This window comes from Zonotrichia albicollis, chromosome 4, assembly GCF_047830755.1.
Source record: "Zonotrichia albicollis isolate bZonAlb1 chromosome 4, bZonAlb1.hap1, whole genome shotgun sequence".
NCBI classification, from domain to species: Eukaryota; Metazoa; Chordata; class Aves; order Passeriformes; family Passerellidae; genus Zonotrichia; species Zonotrichia albicollis.
The window spans coordinates 68,271,847-68,294,611 of record NC_133822.1 but is presented as its reverse complement, the minus strand read 5'-3'; the positions used below and the strand labels follow the sequence as shown (position 1 = coordinate 68,294,611).

The 22,765-nt window shown below is 34.3% G+C and overlaps 1 protein-coding gene across 1 annotated transcript in view; it reads left to right on the top strand.

Moving 5' to 3' along the window:
- Positions 1-22,765, top strand: part of TBC1D22A (TBC1 domain family member 22A) — a 140,216-nt gene that overhangs the window by 20,631 nt on the left and 96,820 nt on the right. The window contains exons 6-8 of the mRNA XM_005481905.3: positions 3,452-3,580; positions 4,722-4,784; positions 10,454-10,568. Coding sequence (XP_005481962.2) covers positions 3,452-3,580; positions 4,722-4,784; positions 10,454-10,568 — 307 coding nt within the window. The remainder of the gene's footprint in view (positions 1-3,451; positions 3,581-4,721; positions 4,785-10,453; positions 10,569-22,765) is intronic.

Here is a 22,765-nt window from a genome sequence, read left to right as displayed (position 1 = left end):
TCTTTCCCTATGGCCAGAGGATATTGCAATGGCTGTAGCATGGGAGTAGGTTGGCTGAAGTGCCATGGAGGTGTTTCAGTTGGGCATGTGGGGAAAAGCTTGTGGAAATATGTGATTCGCTGGGTTTGGTGTTACAGAATAGGATTTTTTTCATCTTGATGTTTGCACTATGTTTAAAAAGATTCTTCTGCAAAAATGCAGTTCTTCATAGAGGTATTTTTCATGTCTGTCTTTTCAGCTATAATGCTTGTGATGACAACTAGTTAAGCATTTTAGCTGTTATTTGTCTGCCTGTGGTTGGGAGAAAGTTTATGAGGATGTTTGTGTAAAAAAGAAGCAGAATTCTCATGATGTCTGCTCTCCAGAGGCTGTGAAAGACACTTTCTCAACAAATCTTTGTGCATTTAAGAACTGTTTAAAATTCTGAATTATACACACACACCAGTTTAGCACTATTGAATTTCTCAGAGAGTAGACTTAAATAGCTTTGCTTTTTATAGAATAATTCTGTAGGGAATGCAAAGTATTTACTTCAGATTGACACTGATTTCCAGTGACTGAAAGAGTCTTTCTTGTTGATGAGTTCTACTAAATTTGCAGCTTAGTTCCTTCTAATGTTAAATGCAGATGCAGTTTAATGGTGGATATTCAAATATCCTGCTGTAATTGAAATTAAACATGGAGCTTACAATTTATTTTAGTTCTGTTTCCAAAGCTATATGTGATTTTGCTTGTAAAAAAGGCGAGTTTTTTTTCTCTTGAAGTTTAGGATGTCTTGTTTTAAAATTTTAAAAAGTAAGAAAAATTATGACTAACTCAAAGTTGACTTTGAAATGTAGTAAGCTAAAGCATACGCATTTTAAGTTCTGAATCAAAAGACTGACTGTGGGGTTTAGAGAGTTGGAGTTATGCAAATTATAAAAATATAAAATGAGCTGACTCCTCTTGCTTTCTTGTAAGAGCATAGGCTTTCCTGGAGCTTTAACTTAAATCCAGAAGGTGATTTTAATTTAGTATTCCTGGTCCAGAGAATGCCTAAGTGTAGAGTTCTCTTGTTCTGTTGCTTTAACAATTCCAGAATCTATTTCAGTTCAATTTGCAAATTCATCTTGCCTTATCTCTGCAAAAACCTGCTTTCAGATTACATTTTTTGTACTTTATCAATTAAGTGGATTTTTTCTTTTAAGTAACGGTTTTTTGAAGCTGGCTTTTTTATTTTGTTTGTTTGTTTTTTCTACCTCCAAATGGCAATATTTTGAAAATTCTTGGCTTTTCTTAGGTAAGTCCTGCTGTGATTTTTTATCTATTATGTGGTCCTCATTTAGTATGTTTTGGAAACTCAAAGACAAGTCTTTTAGCAATCATTACTTTTCTATACTGTAAGGCAGCATTTTCTTTCACCTTCTTTCCCAAGTGGGAAAGAAAAGTGCTTTCAGTTTTTTGGTCATAAGCTGCACCATGCTTTTCTGGTGGTATCCTAATAGTGACCTACTGTTAATGTCCCCGGTAAGGAGGACTAATAAGGACAATCCCAGGGAGTGTTTAAAGCCAGGCTGGATGGAGCTCTGAGCAAGCTGGTCTAGTGGGAGGGGGGTTGGAGCTAGATGATCTTTAGGGTCCTTTCCAACACAAACCATTTTATGATTCTATACAGTCACCAGGAGCTCCTGGGGAAATAAGTGTTTGTAAAAATCAAGTGATATTTTGGTTAAAGATTTGTTGCAATACCAAAAAAACAACCAGACAACTGAAGAAACCAAAGCATGTTATGGTTTTAGTATATGCTTGTTTCACAGTTATTAAAAGTCTTATTTAAAAAGCCCAGACTGAATTTTTTCTCAGGTAACAGAGTATTCTTGGTGCTACCTGAGGCAGATGATGATTGTTTTGTTTGTAAAACCAGCACAGAAATTGGAATTCTAAAAATATAACTTAAGAAATTGATCAATTATTTGTTACATAGTCAGGATGTTAATAATGTTAACAAGTGTTTGATGAAGACAGTTTTTCACTATAATACTCTGTTGATGTTATGCATGTCTACTGGTAACAACACATAGTAAAAAACGACATTATTTATTTTTAATATATAGCTAAAGTGTTAAGCACACTGTACCTAAACAGCAAGAACTGTATGGGCTCTCTTCTCTTTTGAATAACAAAACCAAAGATATGTTTGCAAAAGCCTTTGGAGGAAATTAATGAGCAAACGGATTAAACTCTCCACCAATTTATTCTCTGCTGATATGTTGCAAACCTTCCCAACTTTTAAAAATAAAACCTAATTTGTAAAGTGAACAGGAAACATGACATGTTGAATTGAAAGATTAGTTCAGTCTTTGAAACTGAATAATGGCAAAAAGACTTGCTGAGAAAGTATCGGTGTGCTTCAAACAATCACATTTGATTTAAAAAATGAATTATTTTCTAAAGCAACCAAATAAGATATCCTACAGGGAAGAAACCACTACTGTTGAGAATAAATGGGAATACTACTGTTGAGAATAAATAAATTTTATTCAATAAAATTATTGAATAAATTCAATATTTAACACAAAACACTGGGATAGGATATTAAATGTCAGACAAAATCTTTAGGAAAAAGTGAAACTGGTGAGGTTTAAAGTACTTGGATCAAACACAAGTCTGTATATCTTTAAGAAATTCATTTCACCAAAGAAAGTACCTCTTAAGGTATTTGAAATGTAATATGGCTTGTTTACTTATTCTCCTGTCATTATAAATGAAGTAATTAAAGTGTACAGGAATAATGTTTTTAATACTTTTAATATAGTATAATAGAATTGTATAGGTTGGGAAGGACCTTTAAGGCTGTGTAGTCCAACCATAAGCTCAACCCTGCCAAGTCCACCACTAAGCCATGTCCTTAGGGCCACATCCGTGTGCCTTTACTGCCTCCAGGGATGGTGACTCAGCCACTTCCTTGGGCAGCCTGCTCCAGTGCTTGAGAATCCTTTCCATGAAGAAGTTTTTCCTAATAGTGAATCTAGGCCTCCCTTGCTAATGTATATCATTCCTACTTAAAGGCAATTGAGTTAATACACAGTGTTTAAAAATTTAATAAAATTGCTCCAGTACTGGCCACATAGAAATTAAGCGACTCGCATGTTAATAAAGTTAACTAAACTTATTTATTTAAGCTTTTCTCCTCAAAAATCAATACCATCTTAGTATTTTTGACGAGAAATTGCATTTTGTAGAAAAAAAAGGCAAAAAACCCAAGAGCTGTTTTTATAAGATGTTTGTCTCTGAACTTTTATATGAGTTGGAGGGATTAGAAAAAATAGTTTAGTAAAGGATTATTTAGATTTGTGTAGGAGTAGATGGCAGTGCGTCAGTTTGTTAGAACTCCTGTCACATGCAATCAAATGCCAGCAGTGCTTTTTGTAAGGCAAAGAATAATGTCTTTATAATTTCACTGTTTTTTCAGGGCTATCTTCCTGCAAATGTGGACCGAAGAGAAAGCACTTTACAAAGAAAACGCAAAGAGTATTTTGCATTTGTTGAACAATACTATGATTCCAGAAATGATGAAAACCACCAAGATACCTACAGACAGGTAGAACACCTGACTGAATTGACTTTTATCTATGGAACACTTGCTAAAGGACTTAAAGATTATTTTTGAACTTTGCTGCTGTTTTTCTCTGTTTCTTTAATCTTATCAGATAGACAGCCCTCTAATAATTTTCCTGAATTTTAGAAGAAAAATATGAAGGAGTTTTCATCTGAAATTCAAAATAATAGATTTCTTTTAATGTTAGCATTAATGTTGCTATGGTTTTCTGTTTAAAAATAGTTGCATTTTCAAATCTTTCATCTCCTGCTCAAACCCTCTTTCAAATAAGTGAAGATAGATAGGAAAAGTACAACAGTGACTCTTTCTTACTGGTTCTAAACTTCTGCATAAGAAGTTGAGACTGTATATGATGTGCTATAAACATAGGGGTGTCAAACTTTCACACTCACCCAGATAATCAGATAACTTTTCTTCAAGTTTTGTATTGAAATGAGTAGTTTGTAACAATGAGCAATGATACTTTAGCCTTCCTTGGGACAAAAGAAGCTAAGATCTTTCTTTCAGCTTCAAGACTAATCTTTAGTAGCAAGAAGTATATAGCATCAGTAACATAAGGCTTGTGAATAGAAGACAAAATCATCACTTGAGCACCCTGTTGCATAAAAGTCCTTTGTGAAGTTTGGAAAAAAACTTTAGGAATACTGGTATTTTTGTGCTCTCTTCTTGATTGTGAAATACATTAAAATAGGTGCTAAACTCTTCTTTCACCTTTGGACATTTGGAGTTGATGATCTTACAGGTCTTTTCCATCCTAAATGATTCTATGGTAGTGGCAGTTGACTATGATTTCACAGAAGTAGTAGTATGTATTTACTCATAATTACCCTAAGGTAATGAGTATTGCCAATATGATTATAATTCGCAAATAATTAAAATGTGATGTAAGGATCCTAGAATGTGAATACAAATATATGTGTTTTTAAATTTTGCTTCATTGCAAGATTAACTTAAAGATTTGGCTGTATGTTTTGAAATGCAGTAAAAATCCATGTTATCCCAAAAGTAATGATACAATGGAATTACAACTAATAGTGTAAACCAATGGAATTGTTTTAAGTATCATGTTGCTTAGAAAGTGTGCTGTTGGTTCCTTTTACAGTATTCTTCTTTGTCTAATTAGATCCACATAGATATACCACGCATGAGTCCTGAAGTTTTAAGACTTCAGCCCAAAGTAACAGAGGTAAGAATAATATATTTTATTTTTGTTAGAGGAAACATTTTATTAATGAATCTGATATCACAGATTAATCAATTAATCAATTAATTTCAATCAATTTCAATCAATCAAATTTCAATCAATTGATTAATAATTGATTTCAATACACTTGCTATTGTGACTTCAGAACAAGCTTAAAGTAAAAAAAAATAGGGCATATAAATAGAGGTTAAGAATAGCAGTGTAAGTATGAGTAATAAAAGCAAAGGCAGCTCATTAATTTCCTGTATTGAATCTGTCAGTTTTTATTGTGGTCTTGTGCCCTTGAGGGTTTTTCCCCTCCTTTTTTTCGTTTTTATTTATTTTGTTAATACTGTGTTTCTTAAGTAATCCAGAGCACACTCTTTTGGTTCCATGTATTTGTCAAAATCATTTAAGGTCTGAAGTTCTTAGAGTGTTCCACTTGGGAAGTTCTCCTTTTTGAATTTGTAGCAGGACTGGCTTGAATGCCTTATCTGATTTTGCATACTTGTAAGTTTTGTATGTTGAGTACACAATTTAAATTGTTTTACTAATATTATAACTATTAAATTAGTGTAAATATATAATAATGTGATTAATGGTAAATGTATTCATCAAACTGGCCTATATTGTTGGGGAATTGAATCTCGTGGGGACTTTTCATTTTGAAGTATATAGGTCATAAATAGCATTGATGGTGTGGATTAACCTTTTTCAATTATTTAATTTAACTCCCCAACTTACTCTCCTTTCTAATGGTTCTAGTTAGACCTTCAAATGTATTGCCATGAAGCTTCTGTTCATACAATTACAGATCCAAATAGAACATAATCTGGTTGTTCATTATGAGCACTTAAATGCAGAACTAGCTTTCCTTTGGTTTTCCATTGTTTAACAATTATTTGTTTAATGGCAATGCTCTTCCACACTTTGGAGAATTGGTTTGAAGAAATAGCCTAGTACAGTGTTTCAAAAGAAAAGCCTATATAAATAGGGGTGTCCACCTGCTTTCTGCACAGTGGTGTTTTACCTGGGCTGTTCTAGGGATGGATCGAGGAGTAGTATAAATACAATCAAGGGACAGTAACAAAGCAATACTGGCAAGAAATTATTAAATAAATAAATTAGATCAGGGCTACTGAGAGAATGGGCTTGCATCTGTCTTTTACTCTCTCTGTGATTTTAACCAAACTCTACTTACTTAATGCCATTGTAAAAAAGGGTCATACCACCCAATTTCTCCAATGTTTCTTTCTCTTGCTATCTGAGTTTCTGGAGACCTACCATAGCACCATCAAATCTCTCAGGCCCCACAGGGATGCTTCCCTCCTCCCAAGGGCTCTTGCAGATAGGATGTGTTGTTCCCAGAGCTGATTTTACTAGAGAGAGAGAAGATGATGCTGGTCTCTGGTGAGCAACAGTCATTCCCACCTTTTTAAGGTGAGACTGCAAGGGTTATCAAGAGGAGGGGGGAATCAGAGTGAAGGTCAAAGACAGGTTTTAAAGGATTGCACTATGTGCAAAACCATTGTTGTGGATATTATGGTGACTTTTGTACATACTTCTGATGCTGCAATGGTTTAGGGTAATGATGCCACTACTGGGCAGACTCTCCCATAGAATGAGATGTAGAGACTGTAGTTGACGGAACTGGAAAAAACACTGGTTAAAGCTTCAGAAACTCAGCACATGTATAAAGCTCACAATCTCCTGACTTAAATTTTCGAATGCTATTATTGCAAGATTTTTGCTCTTCTTGGTGCTATCAGTCTCTGTTGCCAAAGAGCTTTTAATTCGAGTTAATAAGGCTGTTTTAATTTCTTATCTGATCTCAGAGGTTGGTTTCTGTAATAAAATGTTGCAGTTTAGAAAAAGATATTTTGAATCTGATGTGCTGAAATAACTAGTTATTGTGTGTTTCTTTTAAAGTCAGTTCAAAGTGTTTCTTTTTTATGGGAATTGAATGGATCCTGGGTGAGGAGAAGGCAGTGTTGGAGCAAGGATTTAAAGGACTAAAAATGACTTAATAGTGTCCCTGAAAAGGAGAATGGAAGAGTGAGAGACTCTTCCATATGAAGAGTCCATATAGTGCAGTCAAGTTAAAGACTACTTATTATTTAGTTGTAATAAATTGGATTAGCTAATGGACTGGTCTAATTTATTATCTTTTCTTACATTAGCTGTATTTTGTTGAAACGGAAAGCACATGGCTGTGTACTTCCCATCTATGCTTGCATATTATGCATCGTATTTTCAAGAAAACTGCACAATTTAAAATAGTTTAAATTTTGTCCTCCCTCTCCTTTTTTTTTTCCTTTCCTTCCTCTACTTAGAAAACAAAATGCAAATTTTCGAAAGCTTTTGAATTAAGGCTTTGGAGGTTTTGAAGTTCCTCTGAGGTGGGAAAACCCACAAGTAATTCAAACCTTCATTTAAGCTGATGAATTCTTTTCTTTATGTATATGAATATAATTCTTGCTGTAATTATGAATGAGAATCAAATTCAAAAGAGAATAATAGATTGGTAATGACATCTCATGAGATGTAGTGGCTCATAGTAGAAAAATAATTCCAGTTTTTGTTGCTGGTTTGGAAACCAAGAAGGGATCCTTTTGGGAAAGTGACCTTTTTAATGAGTCCTATTTGAATACAGTCATGAGTGTTGTATAGAAACTTAAACCAGTTTGCTGTTCAGGTTTTCAGTGCTCATTTTTATTGATTCAAAACAGTTAATGAAACTTTATGAAAATGGATAGGAAACTGAAAATGCTATTCAGTGTGTTATTTCAGAATTTCTCATTGGAAGTATTTGGGGATCTTAAAGCTGATGTGCCTTCACTAAGTGGTGCTTCCTGCTGAAAAATAAAACACCTCCCCTGTCCCCCCACCACCCCAAACAAAGGCAAACACCACCCCCTCATACCTGGATTTAAAAAACATTTTAAAATGCATAGGCTTCTCAATTTGCAGTGCGAACTGCATCTTATCAGGTTCTGAGGAAATGAAAGGTTGATGGTACAAATTTGTGAATTGTTTGACTTCAGACATACCTTCATGAAAAAACACTATATATAGTTTCTGCAGTGGGTATTTTGATTGACTGTTCTTACTGAATTTGGTTGGTGTTGACTGTGCATATTTTGTAGCCCCTTCACACCATGAGTTTATTTAGCCTAGTGCATAACCCTGTTCTGTATTCTTCAATTGCTACTTTAATAGGTTTCTCTAGTCAGCTCATTTAGAAAGTTGTTCATATTTGCAGTATGTTAAACATGTCCTTTTTCAGAAGTGAGACACAGAATGGTAACTCTCGTAATACTGAGAAATTACTGCTGCTGAAAGTAGAAGTGGCAATGGACAGAGGCAGCAGAGTAGCTGTGAGCTGCTAACCTTGCTAGATTGGCAGTTTTCCAGTAATAATAAAAATATTACATAAACAGCTGTAATTTCATCAGGGTATGATTACATGAAATGTAAAAGCATGTTGTAAATGGCTGAGGGTAAAATCTTTATACAGTTATTGATAGACAGTGAAACACCACTGGCTATTGGTGAAGGGGCAGAGGTTGGTGTTTTTGGTTTTTTTTTTTTGGTTTAATATGCAGCTCTTGTTAAAATGCATAGGTGACAGAACTAGTACCCAGAATTTGTAGCTAAAGGAATAAGCATCTTGGCTAATGGAAACAAGAGGCTTCTATGGAGGATTTGCTAATGAATACTTCCCTTTTTGCCTAATCAATGAAATCACACTGCACAAAAACTGACTCTCAGTTGGGGTTCTAATGGGTCAGATGTGAGCTGTCATTGTTTTTTCAGTGCCCACCAAAACTTTTTGTATTTACTGTGTTGACTGTCTCCCCTGTTCTGTGAATTTTCAGCCAGGGAAACACAAAACCTGAAGGACAGTTGACTCCTGAAAGAAAGCCTATAGGAGAAGGATAGATGTTGATATTGAGACTTGTTTTCAAAGCAAAAGATGCAAATATTTTTCAGCTTCGGGTAACTTATTGGAAGCCTATGATGGGAATTTCAAGCACCAGGATGTGAGTTCTTTATGCTAAGACCTTTCCTTACTTAAAAACAACTCCAAGAGGACTTTTAAACTAAATAATGAGTTTTATTTAAAATTGAATTAAAACAGTCAGCTTCTTATTCTAACAAAAACTTAAAGTGAGATTGAATATAAATAATCCTGACTTCACAAATAAACTTCCTCCACCTATTTTATCCTTTCAGGGCAGGTCCTTCACTGGCTTTCTTGAAGCCTGAGCATTTGTTGACTTCTGGAGTTGCAGCAACCACAGAATCCTTTGGCTCCTTCCAAAATGTCTCCTCCTTTTATTATTGAGGCCAAATCTGAAGAGCAATATAGTTTCTACTCTCATGAATGAGCAAACATTCTTTTGTTGCAGAAGATTATATATCCCTGATTGCATGGCTGTAGTTAGGACAAAGCATGTAGCAGCTTTCACTCTGCTGCTTATTTGCAGTCTTTCAAAGGCACATAATAGCGTCAGAAGCAAATAATTGAGCCAAGATACAGCCTGTTACAGACCTAAATGGAGTCAGAAAAAAGTTCTCTGATTTCTCTGCTCTTTTCTCACACTGAGATATAATTTGGCCTCATGAGCTTTTGCACATCCTAAACTTCAGTTACAAATACCTAAGCTTCAGTTTATGGAGATGAGAGGGTGAAGTTCTGTGATACAGCAGGCAGTTGCCTTATTTCTACATTTCCTGATTGTTTCAGGTTTTTCATTGACTAGTATGCAGATGCCTGGAGTGTAAAACTCCACACTGGAGTATTAGGCAAGTGTAACTTTCATGGAATCTCTTTTCATGGGCATGTTATTAAAAAAATCTAAACTATATCAAGTCCTTCTTTCTGTTACTTACGGATAAATAGAATATTTAGTAGAATACTTCTTTCAAAGAGATGAAAAATTATGGCAAGATAATTTCATATTTCTTTCTCTTGAGAAAAGAGGAATTTTGTATTACTGGAAAAGCTCCAGTGAATAAGAGCTACTTTGTACTAACTACTCTAACTGAATTATATACTAGGCTGGTTTTAACATGTGCTAATACATTGAAAATGCTTCTTTTTGAAGAACTGAGATGAGAAGCTTACATAGCATTGGGAGTTGGTTATGAATACCACTGTTCATTTATGCTTTTGTATGCATGGTTTTTATGCTACTTAACTCCATGATACGAAGTTTACCTGCAAGGATATTTTCAACATCCTCACGAGGGGAGGCAGATGGGCAGTTAGCAATCTCTTCACTCCCAGGATCACAAGATGTCACAATTTCTTTGACAAGACTCAAAGGAATGGCACAGAGCTGAGTTGGGGAGGTTTAGGTTGGATATCAGGAACAGGCTTTTCACTCCAAGAGTGGCTGAACCCTGGAACAGGCTCCCCAGGGAAATGGTCACAGCACCAGCCTGACAGAGTTCAAAAAGGGTTTGGCCAATGCTCTCAGGCACATTGAGTGATTCCTGAGGTGTCCTGTACGGGGCCAGGAGTTGGACTTGGTGGTCCTGATGGGTCCTTTTCAACTCAGGATATTCTGTAATTCTGTGATGTTATGATAATTTACAAGTGTCATGTTTAAAATGTGCTTATCGCTTGTTAAATTAAATTGCTGGTTTCTTTAACTCTTTTTCAGATCTTTGAAAGAATTTTGTTTATCTGGGCAATACGTCATCCAGCCAGTGGATATGTTCAGGGCATAAATGACCTTGTTACTCCTTTTTTTGTAGTCTTCGTTTGTGAATACATAGGTAAGATTTGTCTTAATACTGAATTATGAATTAGTATTGGTGTTGAAACATAATTTTTATTTTAATCTAACAGTTTGGATGCGCTAATCAAAGCATAATTTGATACATGAATTTTATCATAAATGTTTGTAATTATAAATCTGTATTGCTTTAAATATATACTGAGAAGCAACCAGATTTTGAGTAGTCAGTGAAGTTCAGGAACCATCTTGATTTCTGCTTAAGAAGTCTTCACTGTTTTATTTCCTCTTCTCAATCATGCTTTTTTGGAAAACTTTATATTCTACATGTGAACCGTACAACAGCAACAAAACAAAAAATGCCTACCTGGCAGGAAAAAAACCCCACTAAAACAAAAAAAGTAACACATGAAACACAGATACTTTAAAATCAGTTGTTGGGAAATTGAAATCAAGGGAACCTATTAAACTGCATCTGTCACTGAAATAATGGCATCCTGGAATTAAGGTCTGAAAAGTAAGACGACAGTAATCAAATTTCTCTGGTTAAGAACTCTGCTCTTCTGAGACTTACAGCATTGGTAACAATGGTAGTGTCAACTCCATTTGTGCTGACATTTTTTCTTTATATGTGAATATACTTTTGAAAAAATAAGTATTTAAGTTTTTATAAGCATTACGAGAATAATGGACTGTTAACAATAAGTCATTAGTAACTTGGGTATAACTATGGGTATAAAAGGTAAGGTTTAACAGTAAAAATGATAATGTTAATCTGGTTTGAATTGAAATTGTTTTCCTTGTGCTTGTGTTCATCATACACACATACAGTGAGAATTTAAGTGTTATATATGTAAACTTGAGCAATGCGTTGTCTGGCTACTACAGTGGGGCTTCCTACAGTGGATTCTTCCTACCTTGTCTGTGCCACCTATCCATAGGTGTATTAATCCAGATTGATTAGTTTTAATGAAGGACAGTTTATCCTTGAGTGGATGATAGACTATCCATTTACTCATTTGCATGGCAGCACCTCTGTTGCTTTGTTCATTTCTTGTTCCATAGGAGGATGTTTCATTGCTAAGCAACTAATGAGAACTACTGCTGCTTTCTCCCTAATCATCTCCTAAGCAGGGTAGAGGCCTACTCCTGAGAGTATTTGCAGTTTCTGCCTTTTACTCTCTCATTTGACAGATCATGAAAATGTTCTTAATGATCCTAGAACAGTAGGATCTCTAACAGACTTTAGGGTTGCTAATTGAAATAAGAAGTTCAAATGAGATGTGATTAGAGAATTGATATTCCATGTTAAATAGGCCATTTAATTAATATGGTAAATAAGTTTGTCTTTACCACCAACCTACATTTGGAGACTCATGGTTGTTAATGTATTTGCCGCTTTGTCAGGATTGTCATATTGGAGAGCATAGCTGTTCCTGTGAGTATTTGGTGAAGAAAGACAAAATGTGAAAATGTTCAACCTTAAAAAATAGTTGGGGAAAATGTATGAAGCTCAGAAAACTGTATTCTGAAAGCTCATTTAAAAACTAGTATCTGTATCATAAGAAAAAAAGCAAAATCAAGGTTTGTTTTTCTTTCAGTATAATGGTGGTCATGGCTAAGCAGTTATTTCCCCCAGAGACATACAAAAACTTTCAAAGATTTTTCTTTAAATAGTTTTTGATTTTAAACTTTCTAATATTGGTTTGTACATTAAACAGCTTTATTTATTGCAATCTTTTCACTATGAATTTTTGTATTTTCTTAATTTAACTGAAACTTTTTTGCTGCAATTCTAAGTCACTTGGATCATAATTTATGCAGTTGAAAGTAAGAACACTTTTATTTTCTTTCTGTAGTTAAAAAAGTCCTAAAGAATTATTGAATGCTAATAATAAATTATTATGATTGAGAATGCCATTAATAATAAATCTGTGCTGAGTAGGTCATCTGATGGTACATCCTGGTAATTGACAAAACATTTGCAGTTTTGTCACATATTTTGGTGGGAGGAAAGCCATGATATTTATTTGAGCTTTAGGACAACTGAGAGAGCCCTTAATTAATCCTTAATCTTGCATAACAAGTGTGTGACATAGCTACTCTAGTGATGGGAGTCTTTTTGCTTTGCTAAAGACATCAGCAAACTGGAAAAGTGTTGTTAAGGAACTTGTGAAGATAAAAATGACACAGATGAAAATGCTAATTTACTTCTCATTGAAATCCAAATGCCATAAAGTAGATTTTTGGGTGTGTATACAAGTGCTGAAGTCATAGATGTTTTGATGGTTTAGTACAGATTGAGGTACCTAGTTTCAGCACGTGGATTCACACATCCAGACTATATTGAGTTATTGAATATAGGAATTGGGTGTGCTAAATGTTCAGGACTTTCTTTCAAACTTTCCAACAGTATGATGAAGGTGTAATCTGGTGATGTCTCATTAGTTTCCAGTTTGCAATAAAACCAGAATGCTGTAACACTTTCAGCAAGATGAAATGTAATTGTCAAATGAAGCCAGGAGAGGGAAAACCATAATTAAAGAAAATTTCAGATGGGGTAGATACTGGTCCCTACTGGAATACAGTAGTTTCAGGTTTGATTTTCTGGTCAGAATTAGGAGGAGGATGATTTTAAACCTTAGGTTTCTTGTACCAGATGGTTGTGTGTGTGTTATTCTGAACATTTAAAAAAAATTCATCCTCATGAAAAATGCTGAAGGTATTTAGTCTTATTTTGTCTTACTATAACAGCCTCTTTAGAAATACAAACAGTGGAGTTGCAAGAAAAGTATTCTGGGCTTACTTCTAACCTCCTGCATGACATAGTAGTGTTGTAAATATGTGCTGTGAGAACAAATGCTAATTACTGTCAGGGCAGTTTTCCTGAAAGCCCTCTGTGTTTGTAGCATATTAGTTTGTGTCAAAATGAATCTCATCCCTGCAGATGCACCAGAGGGGCTTTTGTTAATGAGATAAGATATACCATGTGACTGCTCACTGTTTGTAGACTTAATGTGGACAAGGAGATTTTGCACTGGATTGCAAGTCCTATTTATTCCAATTTGCCACAGATGTGCTCTTTGTACACCTTCCTCTTGCCCTGGGTTCCTGTAGAGCTACCTTGTTTCCTAGTGTTAAGTTGTGCTGTGCAATTACTTGTGGTCTCTCACTCACCTACACTTCACTTTATCTGACATTCCAGTACATCATCGTTCACTGGGCTTGTGTGTGTATCTAAAACCCCAGAGAGGACCTGGATTTATTCACCATCCAGAGACATGAAAGTTTCAGACAAGTACCACCATGATAAGGATGTATGTCAGATTCTTGCTGAGTGGAATAGCTGTATGAAATGATTTTAAGATCCTTAGGAGTACTGGCTCAAGGGAAAATTAGCAGTCAGTAGGAAGTCAAGGCAGAAAATGAACACTATTGTAGCCCTTGGTCATTTTATGCCAAATAAAGAATGACAAGAAAAATGAGGCTGCTGAAGACTGGAATGGCGATTGAGATATTGTCTGCGATCTTCTTGAAATAGAGGAGCTCAAGACAAGTTGATGATGCTTACAAGAACTCATGAACTGAAAACTTCAAGAAGAGAGATCTTACCCTTGTAAGTATTTTTTCTTGTCATCTTAAATCCTTTTGTAGATGGCATTAAATGAAACTTCTGTTACCTAGTGTTTTTTGAATTGATACTGGTATGATTTTATGGGATAATTAATCTAGGCCCAAATCCTAGAAATGGTATAGGATTTATTCCCAGACTACTTTTCCTTTGAGTGAAGAAATGTTCTTTGATCCTGAAAATGCCTTCATCTGTCTATAACTCCCTTGTTTACTGCTTTTTCCTTTCCCTCTCATATGTTACAGGAAGTCTTCCTGCCCTTATAACTGGTATGCAGTTTCATTTTTGTCTTCTGTTTGCCCTTTTCAACAGTGAATAATTGTATTTAAAACTATTAATTTAGAGGGTTTTTTTCCCCCACAGTTAGAATACTATATCAAAAATGGGTATTTTCATTGTATAATTGGAGTACAGTTTTGGAGCATTTTATCATGGCTCTATCTGAGGTAATTCCTCAGTGTTTGTTTATAAAATATGTAAATTTGTTAGTTAAGCAGAATTTTTTTTTTCAGGAGAGTTTAATTTTTGCAGAATGAATAGATCTGTTTGGAATGTACATAAAACTGAATTTCTGAATGATGAGAGAGCAAGCCAGAGAGCAGAGGATGTTAACCCACTGACTTTAGGGAACTGCTTTTCTTCATACTTACAGGGTTGTAAGGTAAAATTTTGTTCAATGTGCATTGTTTCCTTTACAAGACCAAGCTGAAGCCTTGATTGTTACAGTGTATAAATTAATTTGAGATAATTTATCCTGCTGTCTAAATATGTAGGCCTTTATTATTCAGTTCCACCAATTCACTAGTTTTTGCAGAATTATGAATAGGACTTGTACATTGAAGTTTCGGGGAAAGAAAGTAGAAAAGATGTAACATATTGGTAGTTATTTAGAAGAGACTGAAAATGAAGGATGACAAATTGTTTTTATAAACTAGAATAAAGAGTTATAACTGGATTAACTGGATGCTGCTTCTTCTCCCAGGGCCTTCAAATTTCTCCATCTTCTGATTTATCAGAAGAGAAATTCTGGAAGACTTCCCAGGACTGATGTTCAGGAATATAAGAGATTTCTTCAGTTTGAGAGAGTTGCAAAGGTTTTACTTGCAATTGTAGTATGCTCTTCAACTTCTCTTTTAATTTTGTCATTAAACTTTGTAATAAACTTCTACTGTTTTCAGGCTTTTCTTTGCTTAAATAAATAAAAGGTTTTGCACAATATCGTTGTTGTTTTTATTTACACATGATGTTTTTATTTACACATTTCTTGAAATGATTTATGAAACACAAAATGAATTTGCATAAAAGCATGGACATGAAGCATAATTTATATTTTAATGTTTTCCTGCAAGCTGTGGAGGTATTAAGAAAATAAAGGTTTTTTAAAACCCTTGTAAAATTTTGTGAAAAACTATTCAAAATAATTAAAATCACTTTTCTGTCAAATGAAAATTCCGTAGCACAAGTTTGATTTAATCACATTGATTTTTTTGTCCTTAATACAAATTGCTAGTAATGTAGTTTCCATATACAAAAGTACATTTCAGTGCTGTTTCTTAATATTTTCATAATTTTATAGTAATACTAATGACATCAGGAAAGTTGACTCAAGTTATCATAAACATGAGCAATATTCCCTGAAACATCCTTTGATAATTAAATGGTGTATTGTTATCTGAGGGATTTTGGTGAGCAAACAATGAAGAAATTTTACACAGAACCATTGAATTCAAGACTTGAAAGTACTGAAAAGCCAATTACATCTTCTGTGTAAGTCCAGAAAACATCAGAAGCATTCCTCTGAAAAAGCTGCAATACACACAAGCCACTCAGTGATCTGAATCTTTTTACTTTCCATCAGTTTTCTTTGCTGCACTGTTTGCTTTCATATATTATTGAACACTTAGTATATGTACACCTGGATTACATATATAGGTGTACATAGCTATTTATAACTGTAACATGGTATAGAAGTTGTTCAGCATTATCTTAGCTGGCTTTGAGATATCCACTGTTCACCTTTACAATTTCTAGGAATATGTTGCCCCACTCTTCCCCTGTTGCTGGGCCAATCTGTTGTCAGTGAAAATATTGTGTACTTGCTGCAGGGTAGCTGAAGAGAGAGAGACCTGTAATGAGTAAGGTAGGCAGTACTTGAGTTTGGTTTTACAAATTGATGACTCCTGGTTTGCGCCATGGGAAAGGCCCAGAAGTAAGCACAAACCTTTGTTGAGCCCACACACAGAGGACTTGGTTACTTCTGTGCTGTGAAGCAGGACTGATTTTGACTGCAGTGGGAAAGCAGTTAGAAATCTTTTCCATTGATTTAAATTTTTTTGAGTTGTAATTTTTGAAAAAAAGTCCAAGTTCCTTCAGGTGAATTACCTGGAAACAATGGCAATAAAAATGTAGACCTGAATTTTAGTGCTTTAAAAAGCATGCATTTGAAGCACTTGGACAGATTATAATTTTAAATTATTAATTTGTTTTTATGTATGTCTCACTTAAGCACAAATGAATTATTCACAATCTCTGAGCAATTGTCTTTATTAATATATAATGTTGTTTTTCAGGCCTAATTGGGTAAAGAAACTTTTCTATTTTACATCCTTTTATTCACTTTAAACAAGTAGGAGAATCCATGTGAAAATAACTAGTACTGAATTATTTGAATTGTTTGCCAGCTAGCAGTGCTTGCCATGATATACTGTTCTGTCTAGGGCTGGTTCATAAAGCAAGGTGTTTGGAGGCTTTCCAAACAGAACTAAGGAAAACAGGGATAATATTAAGAGAACATCTCATGCTTAGTTTGTGAGGGGTTAGGGAATAAGGGAACATGAAGAAGGGCAAATATGTGGGCAGAACTTGTATCATGGAGAGAATTGATTGATAGGAACCAGTGAATGATAAATTCCTATTTATCTTTTGATCCTTTTGTGTTTGAATCTTTATTTTATTTATTTACCTGGATAAATTAATCTTTATTGTTTAGCATGACTTCTTGTAATATTACTTTTTTAGCTGCAGTGGACTCATTCTGTAGTGGGCATTTTGTTCTGGCTTAGAGTTATAAAACTATTAAATTTAAGGAATATGTTTCAATATAGTTACAATAGTATACAAGTCCTAATGAACATAGTTAAGCTTTACTCAGATACACAGTTTGTGTGTGGCTTGCAAGTGGCAGAGTTTATTCCCTACTGTTTTTCTCTGGTTGCTTAACCTACTGGAAGTTTGTGGTGGCATTTAGTATCAACTGTATGAATGGATCTGTTGGCCTAACTGCTCTCTATTGGCTTTGATAAAATGAGGTGATTTACTTCCTTAGTTAGTGGAATTTTGACTAATTGTACCAACTTAATTTTGGCATATTTTAGAACAATAGTAACCTTGAGAGAAGGTGTCAACAATGAGCAGCTGAATGTAGATCTATAAGTAACTGTGTAGTATAGTTGGGTAGTAGTATATTGCTGCATATGTTTTACTCATTAATGTATTTGATTCCCTGTGAGGGCTTGGGACAGTGTGGATGGGTTCTTATGTGCTGTAGAATCTTCCAGCTCCCTTTTGTTCTTTCAAGAGATCAGTGTACCTTGCCTGTTGTAGCTTCATTTCTCTGTTCCTTAAACTTCACACTGGAGTCACATATTTGAGTATTTCCAGATTAGTTTTAGTTGGTCAGAAAAGGGTTTGCTTGCTGTGTGCTTAGATGGCACAGCTGTAGCAGGGCTTTCTGCTGTCAAAATAAGTGGCTTTGCTTTTTCTTTTCCAACCCAAACTGTACATTCCTGTCTTCTCTTTTTGGTCCACATAGGCTTTCCTTGGGCACAGTTAAACTGTCTAGAAACTACACCCATGATAAACTGAATTATTTAACTTTCTGCACTCATCTCTAGAATGGGAGAAGAACATGAGTGCTGATGTGGGGGATAAGAGCAGGTCAGGGAAGAAGGGAGAAGCAAAGGTCTGTTTAGTGCCAGGTAGCACTGAGACTGCTTTAGCTGTGTGATAACACATGCTCATCATAAGGATTTGTGAATTACACTTTTTGCTTAGCAGGTTAGGGATCATAGACAGATATGGGATATGGCAGCATGCTTTTCTATTATTTTGCTTCCTAGTACTGTCTTGAATGACCTTGATTTACTGTAGATAGTGCAGTTTTACAAAATCAGTTATTCTCTCTAATATACTGTTAGATTTCTGAGCTAATTACACTAATTCATCTGAAATGTTGGATGCTTTGTTCTATCCAATAGACTTGGGCTTTGTCCCCTTCCTTTGCTTTTCATAGGTAGACTTTTTGTGACATTTTCTATAATCTTACTTTTTTTTTCAAGTACATTTGTAGTTCTTTATAATCAAAGTGTTTAAAGTCGTATCATATTGATGCAATGGAGAAAGTAACTCCAGTGAAGTAAATCTTCATGACCTCCACTGAAACAAAATTAATTCCTTGAAAATCTGTTCAACAGGATTCCTTGAAAATCCTGTTTAAATATGATATTTAAAACAGGAATTAACAAGAATTTTAAATTCCTGTTAAAATCTGAACAGATTTTAACCACACGAACTGTAAAATGAAAATTCTCATTCTTATGAACTGGCACAAATCTAGCTTGAATAAAGTATGGGCTGTGATGAAATATCTTCTTCAGTTTGATTACAGATTAGAGTAGTAATAGTCCTGGATACTTAAATCATCAGGATGTATTAGTTGACAAAGTAGGATTACCTCAGCCTCACTGTCTTTCAGGAAAAAAATTAATGTAATTCAACTAAAATTGTTTTTGTGGATAATTTTAAAAAAGGCTTCTATCTATTTGCAGTGGAGTAAGCCTAATTAAAGTTAGAACTCTCTGGCTGTTGTTAATAATAGCTGTCATAAGTGAAAAAGAGACATTAGGATTATCTCAAGTATATCCAACTGCTTAATTGCCTGTTATTTTTAGCTTTCTATGTGAGGGAAAATCAGTATTTTGAGTAATGATATTAATTGCTCATAGTCTCTTATGAGTGTCTGTTTAAAACAAGGAAGAAAAAAACCCCAATCTCCCTTAACACCTGAAATTTTAAGGTCTATTAGTCTTTCAAATTTTTTAATTTTTTAAAGTATTCTTCAAAGAAAGGATAATCTATATAACTTTTTTTCAGAATAGCATCTGCATATGAAGTTGCTGTGCTCCAAGTCTGAGACCTGTCACTGTACCCTATATAAATAAATGTCAAAAGACGCTCATACCTAATTATCATTATTTCATTGAAAGTGTAGCAACAATTGGTGCATTTTTGATCTGTGTTTGACTTACAAGCTTTAAAAAAATGTATCTAAATTGTTTAAGAAAGGTTGGCAATGGAGAACACCTTAAAGAGCAGCTATGAAGAAGCAAACCCTTTCTCAAAGATTAAAATCAGTGTTGGACAGAGGATTTTTCAGACCTAATGATTTTTGATGGCTGGTACTAATAGCTTCAGTGTACCACAGTTTAAATGAAATGTTCTTTTCTTAAAGATGCATATGACTGGCTGCCCTGTGAAGTATGGAATTAAATGAAAATTTTTAAGCTTTGGTGGCATAACTTAGGAATGGAAAAATTGGCAATTGCCATTCCATATAATCATCTTCCTACTCTTTCTAACATTACAAAGTTTTCTTATTAATGTTAGAGCAAAAATAATTGGATTATAGTTCCTTAAACTTACAGTTTCTTGTTATTTGTTGTACTGCTCTCCCCATTCTTGTGAGTGGAGGCATCTGCAGGTGGAATTCAGTGTTTTGGTTTATTTTATTTGTTTGTTTTTAATATTTATTGCCTACTTCCATGTCATAGCAAAGAAGTGTGTCTTGAAAATACTGATCACCATACTATGGTGTATGGCCCACCCTCCATTTATATTTTGTGGTAAAGCTGTGATTTAAAGGGAATACTTTTTTGAAAAGTTACTGGGGAGTTCAAGCCTTTGTGAAGCCCATCTTTTAGATGACTTTAATAGTTTTTACACTTCAGAGGAGAAGCCAAGTAGGAACTTGAAAGTTACTAATAAAAATTTCTTCATTCATATCAGTGCCTAGAAGACTATCAAAGAGGCAAAAAGTCTGAGAGAGATCTGATAGAACCTATAAAACACCACCTCCTAGCAGGAGATTGTATGGATTTTTTCCTTAGATATTTCATGTGAGGAAACTTTCCAAATCCTCTCTTATGGGCAAAATAAGAGGTGTTCATTTCAATCTTTGCTAGAAGAGATGTATAGAAGAAATCTCTGAACTAATAAAAAAAAATTCTTGGGTCAGAAGGGACTACTCAAACTTCTGTTGTAAGTAATCAGAATAAATAAGTCAGGTCTACACTAACTATTGATTTGAAGTGTTTGATGTTTTCAGCTAACTCAAATTTGTGTTTTAAATCACTTTTTGTATCATTCAAGTTTGCTTTCTTCTCTGATGTATACTAAAAATAACTTGAGAAAAAAGATTCTTAGTTCCCCATGTATATATTAAAGCAAATCTGTCAATGAAAGTCCTCTTTTACTGCATAGGATGACGTGGGTTTAAATGACCTGCTTTTAAAGTTGGTTTTGCATCTATATGTGTGTTTCTAAATTTTCAAATGTATCTGTCTAAAGAAGATGTGCTATTTCATGATGCTTAGTGCACACTCCCAGTATTTTAAAAATGAAATTATTTTATAATATGAATGCTAATGTAAAAAAGAGTGCATTTTTCAAATTTGAAATACATTTTGTGGTTTATATTGTCTCATTTTTGAAGGCAATTAAACTAATAGACTCATACTATGAGGAAGTAATGAGACATTAGTGAAGGGTGTTCTGTTTGAAACTACAGACTGGAAATGTTGGGTCATTGGGAATACATAGAAAAAAAATCTTGAATACTGGTAGAAGCAGTAAACTAAAATTGAAGAGAAGCCAAAAAATTTCTTCAGGTATAAAATGGAAGAATTGTGAAGAAGGAAGTTAATTGCAATAAATATAGCTATGGGAGAGACATGTATTCCAAAGGGAGCAGCATATTTTAGTTTTGGCTTCTGCTTTGCTATTTCTCCTCTCCCCATGGTCTCCATACAGTTATAATTAGTGATCATCTCTTTTTACTCAAGCAGCACAGAAGCGCTTATACTTCCAGATCTGAGACTTCTCAAGAATGCTTTCCAACAGACTGGGAAATTACTTTAATGGCTTTTATGCCATTAAAAGTGGCTTTTGACATCCAAATATCACAGCTGTCTGTGTTTATTATGAAATAACTTGTGGGAAGAAAAGCTAAAAGAGAAAGAGCAATGCTTAAGCAATGACAACATATTTTACAAATGCTAGAAGTGTAACATTCCAATCCTGTTGCACAGATCAGTAGGAGCTGAAGATCTAAGAAAAGATTTTCAAATTTGGTGGATCAGTGCTTTAAAAAGAACTGTAAGCAATTTTTTTTTTCTTATTTTCAATGAGATACATGGTGAGTTAATAATTTATAGATGTCAAACCAATACAAATAAGTTTGTGTGCTGAAACTTCAATTTGAGTTGGCTTTGCTTGTAATTTAAATGCAAACCTTTTTTAATAATAGTAATTGAAGCCATTGGGTTTTTCATTAGCATAGGGATATTTTGCTGGTTTCTTATTTGAGAAAGATGATATTTTAAATTTCTACTTTAAGCTGTGGAAAAAGTTTTTTAAAGCAGAAGTTGAGCACAATAACGAAAAAAAGGGAGAAAAAATTTCTTGCAAAACAGTTTTTCTTCTGTAGGCTTTCATTGCATTATTTCATAGAAGCAGAAAATACTTTGTACTTGTATGGGACATTCACTTTGACAAATCCCAGTACTTAAAAAAAATTGGTTATCAATTGTGTTCTCATCAAAAACATTTGTGAATTCATTTTGTGTTCCATCTTTAATTAATTATGACAGAAATTTACTGTGGTATGACCGAAATGTAAGAAGAACTACCTTTCTTGCAATAACATTGTTGAAGAAAATTAGAGATCATACTATTATTTTTGAACAGACAGAGCAGGCTTTTTTTTTTCCTAGAGGTTTGATTATTTCTTTATCTTGACAATAAATACCTATACAATCAGTAAGAATATGTTTGAAATTTATGAAAAGAGCAAGCCTTGTGGCTTTTTTGCCTCAGAAGCACATGTAGCAGTTTCATTAGGGAAGTGTAAGTCACAGCAGATTAAGGTAGTTAAGGAATGCATTCAGCAATTAAACAGTAGAAGAAATAGTTTCTCCTGCAGAGTGCATTCTCTTCAAATTCAGTATCTGCAGTTTTTGCTAAAAAGCAGAAATAATGGATATCACTTAATTTCTGTTGTAAATAAGGCAAGAAATCTATTAGGTGGATTTCTTACTAGCTGTGAATCATGTGGGAGATTACAAAACACAGAAGCATGTAATTTTGGTTAAGAAAATTGATAAATATCCAATTGAAAATTGGATATTGCACAGTGTGGGTTGCAGGAAACTGCCACAGTCAGAGGCATGTGGGGATGTTGTCACTGAGGGGCAGTTGTTTCCTCTGCCATCCATTTTTCTTTGTGAACTTATTTTGTTATGCCATTCAAATGACATGAATGGGTTAAAATA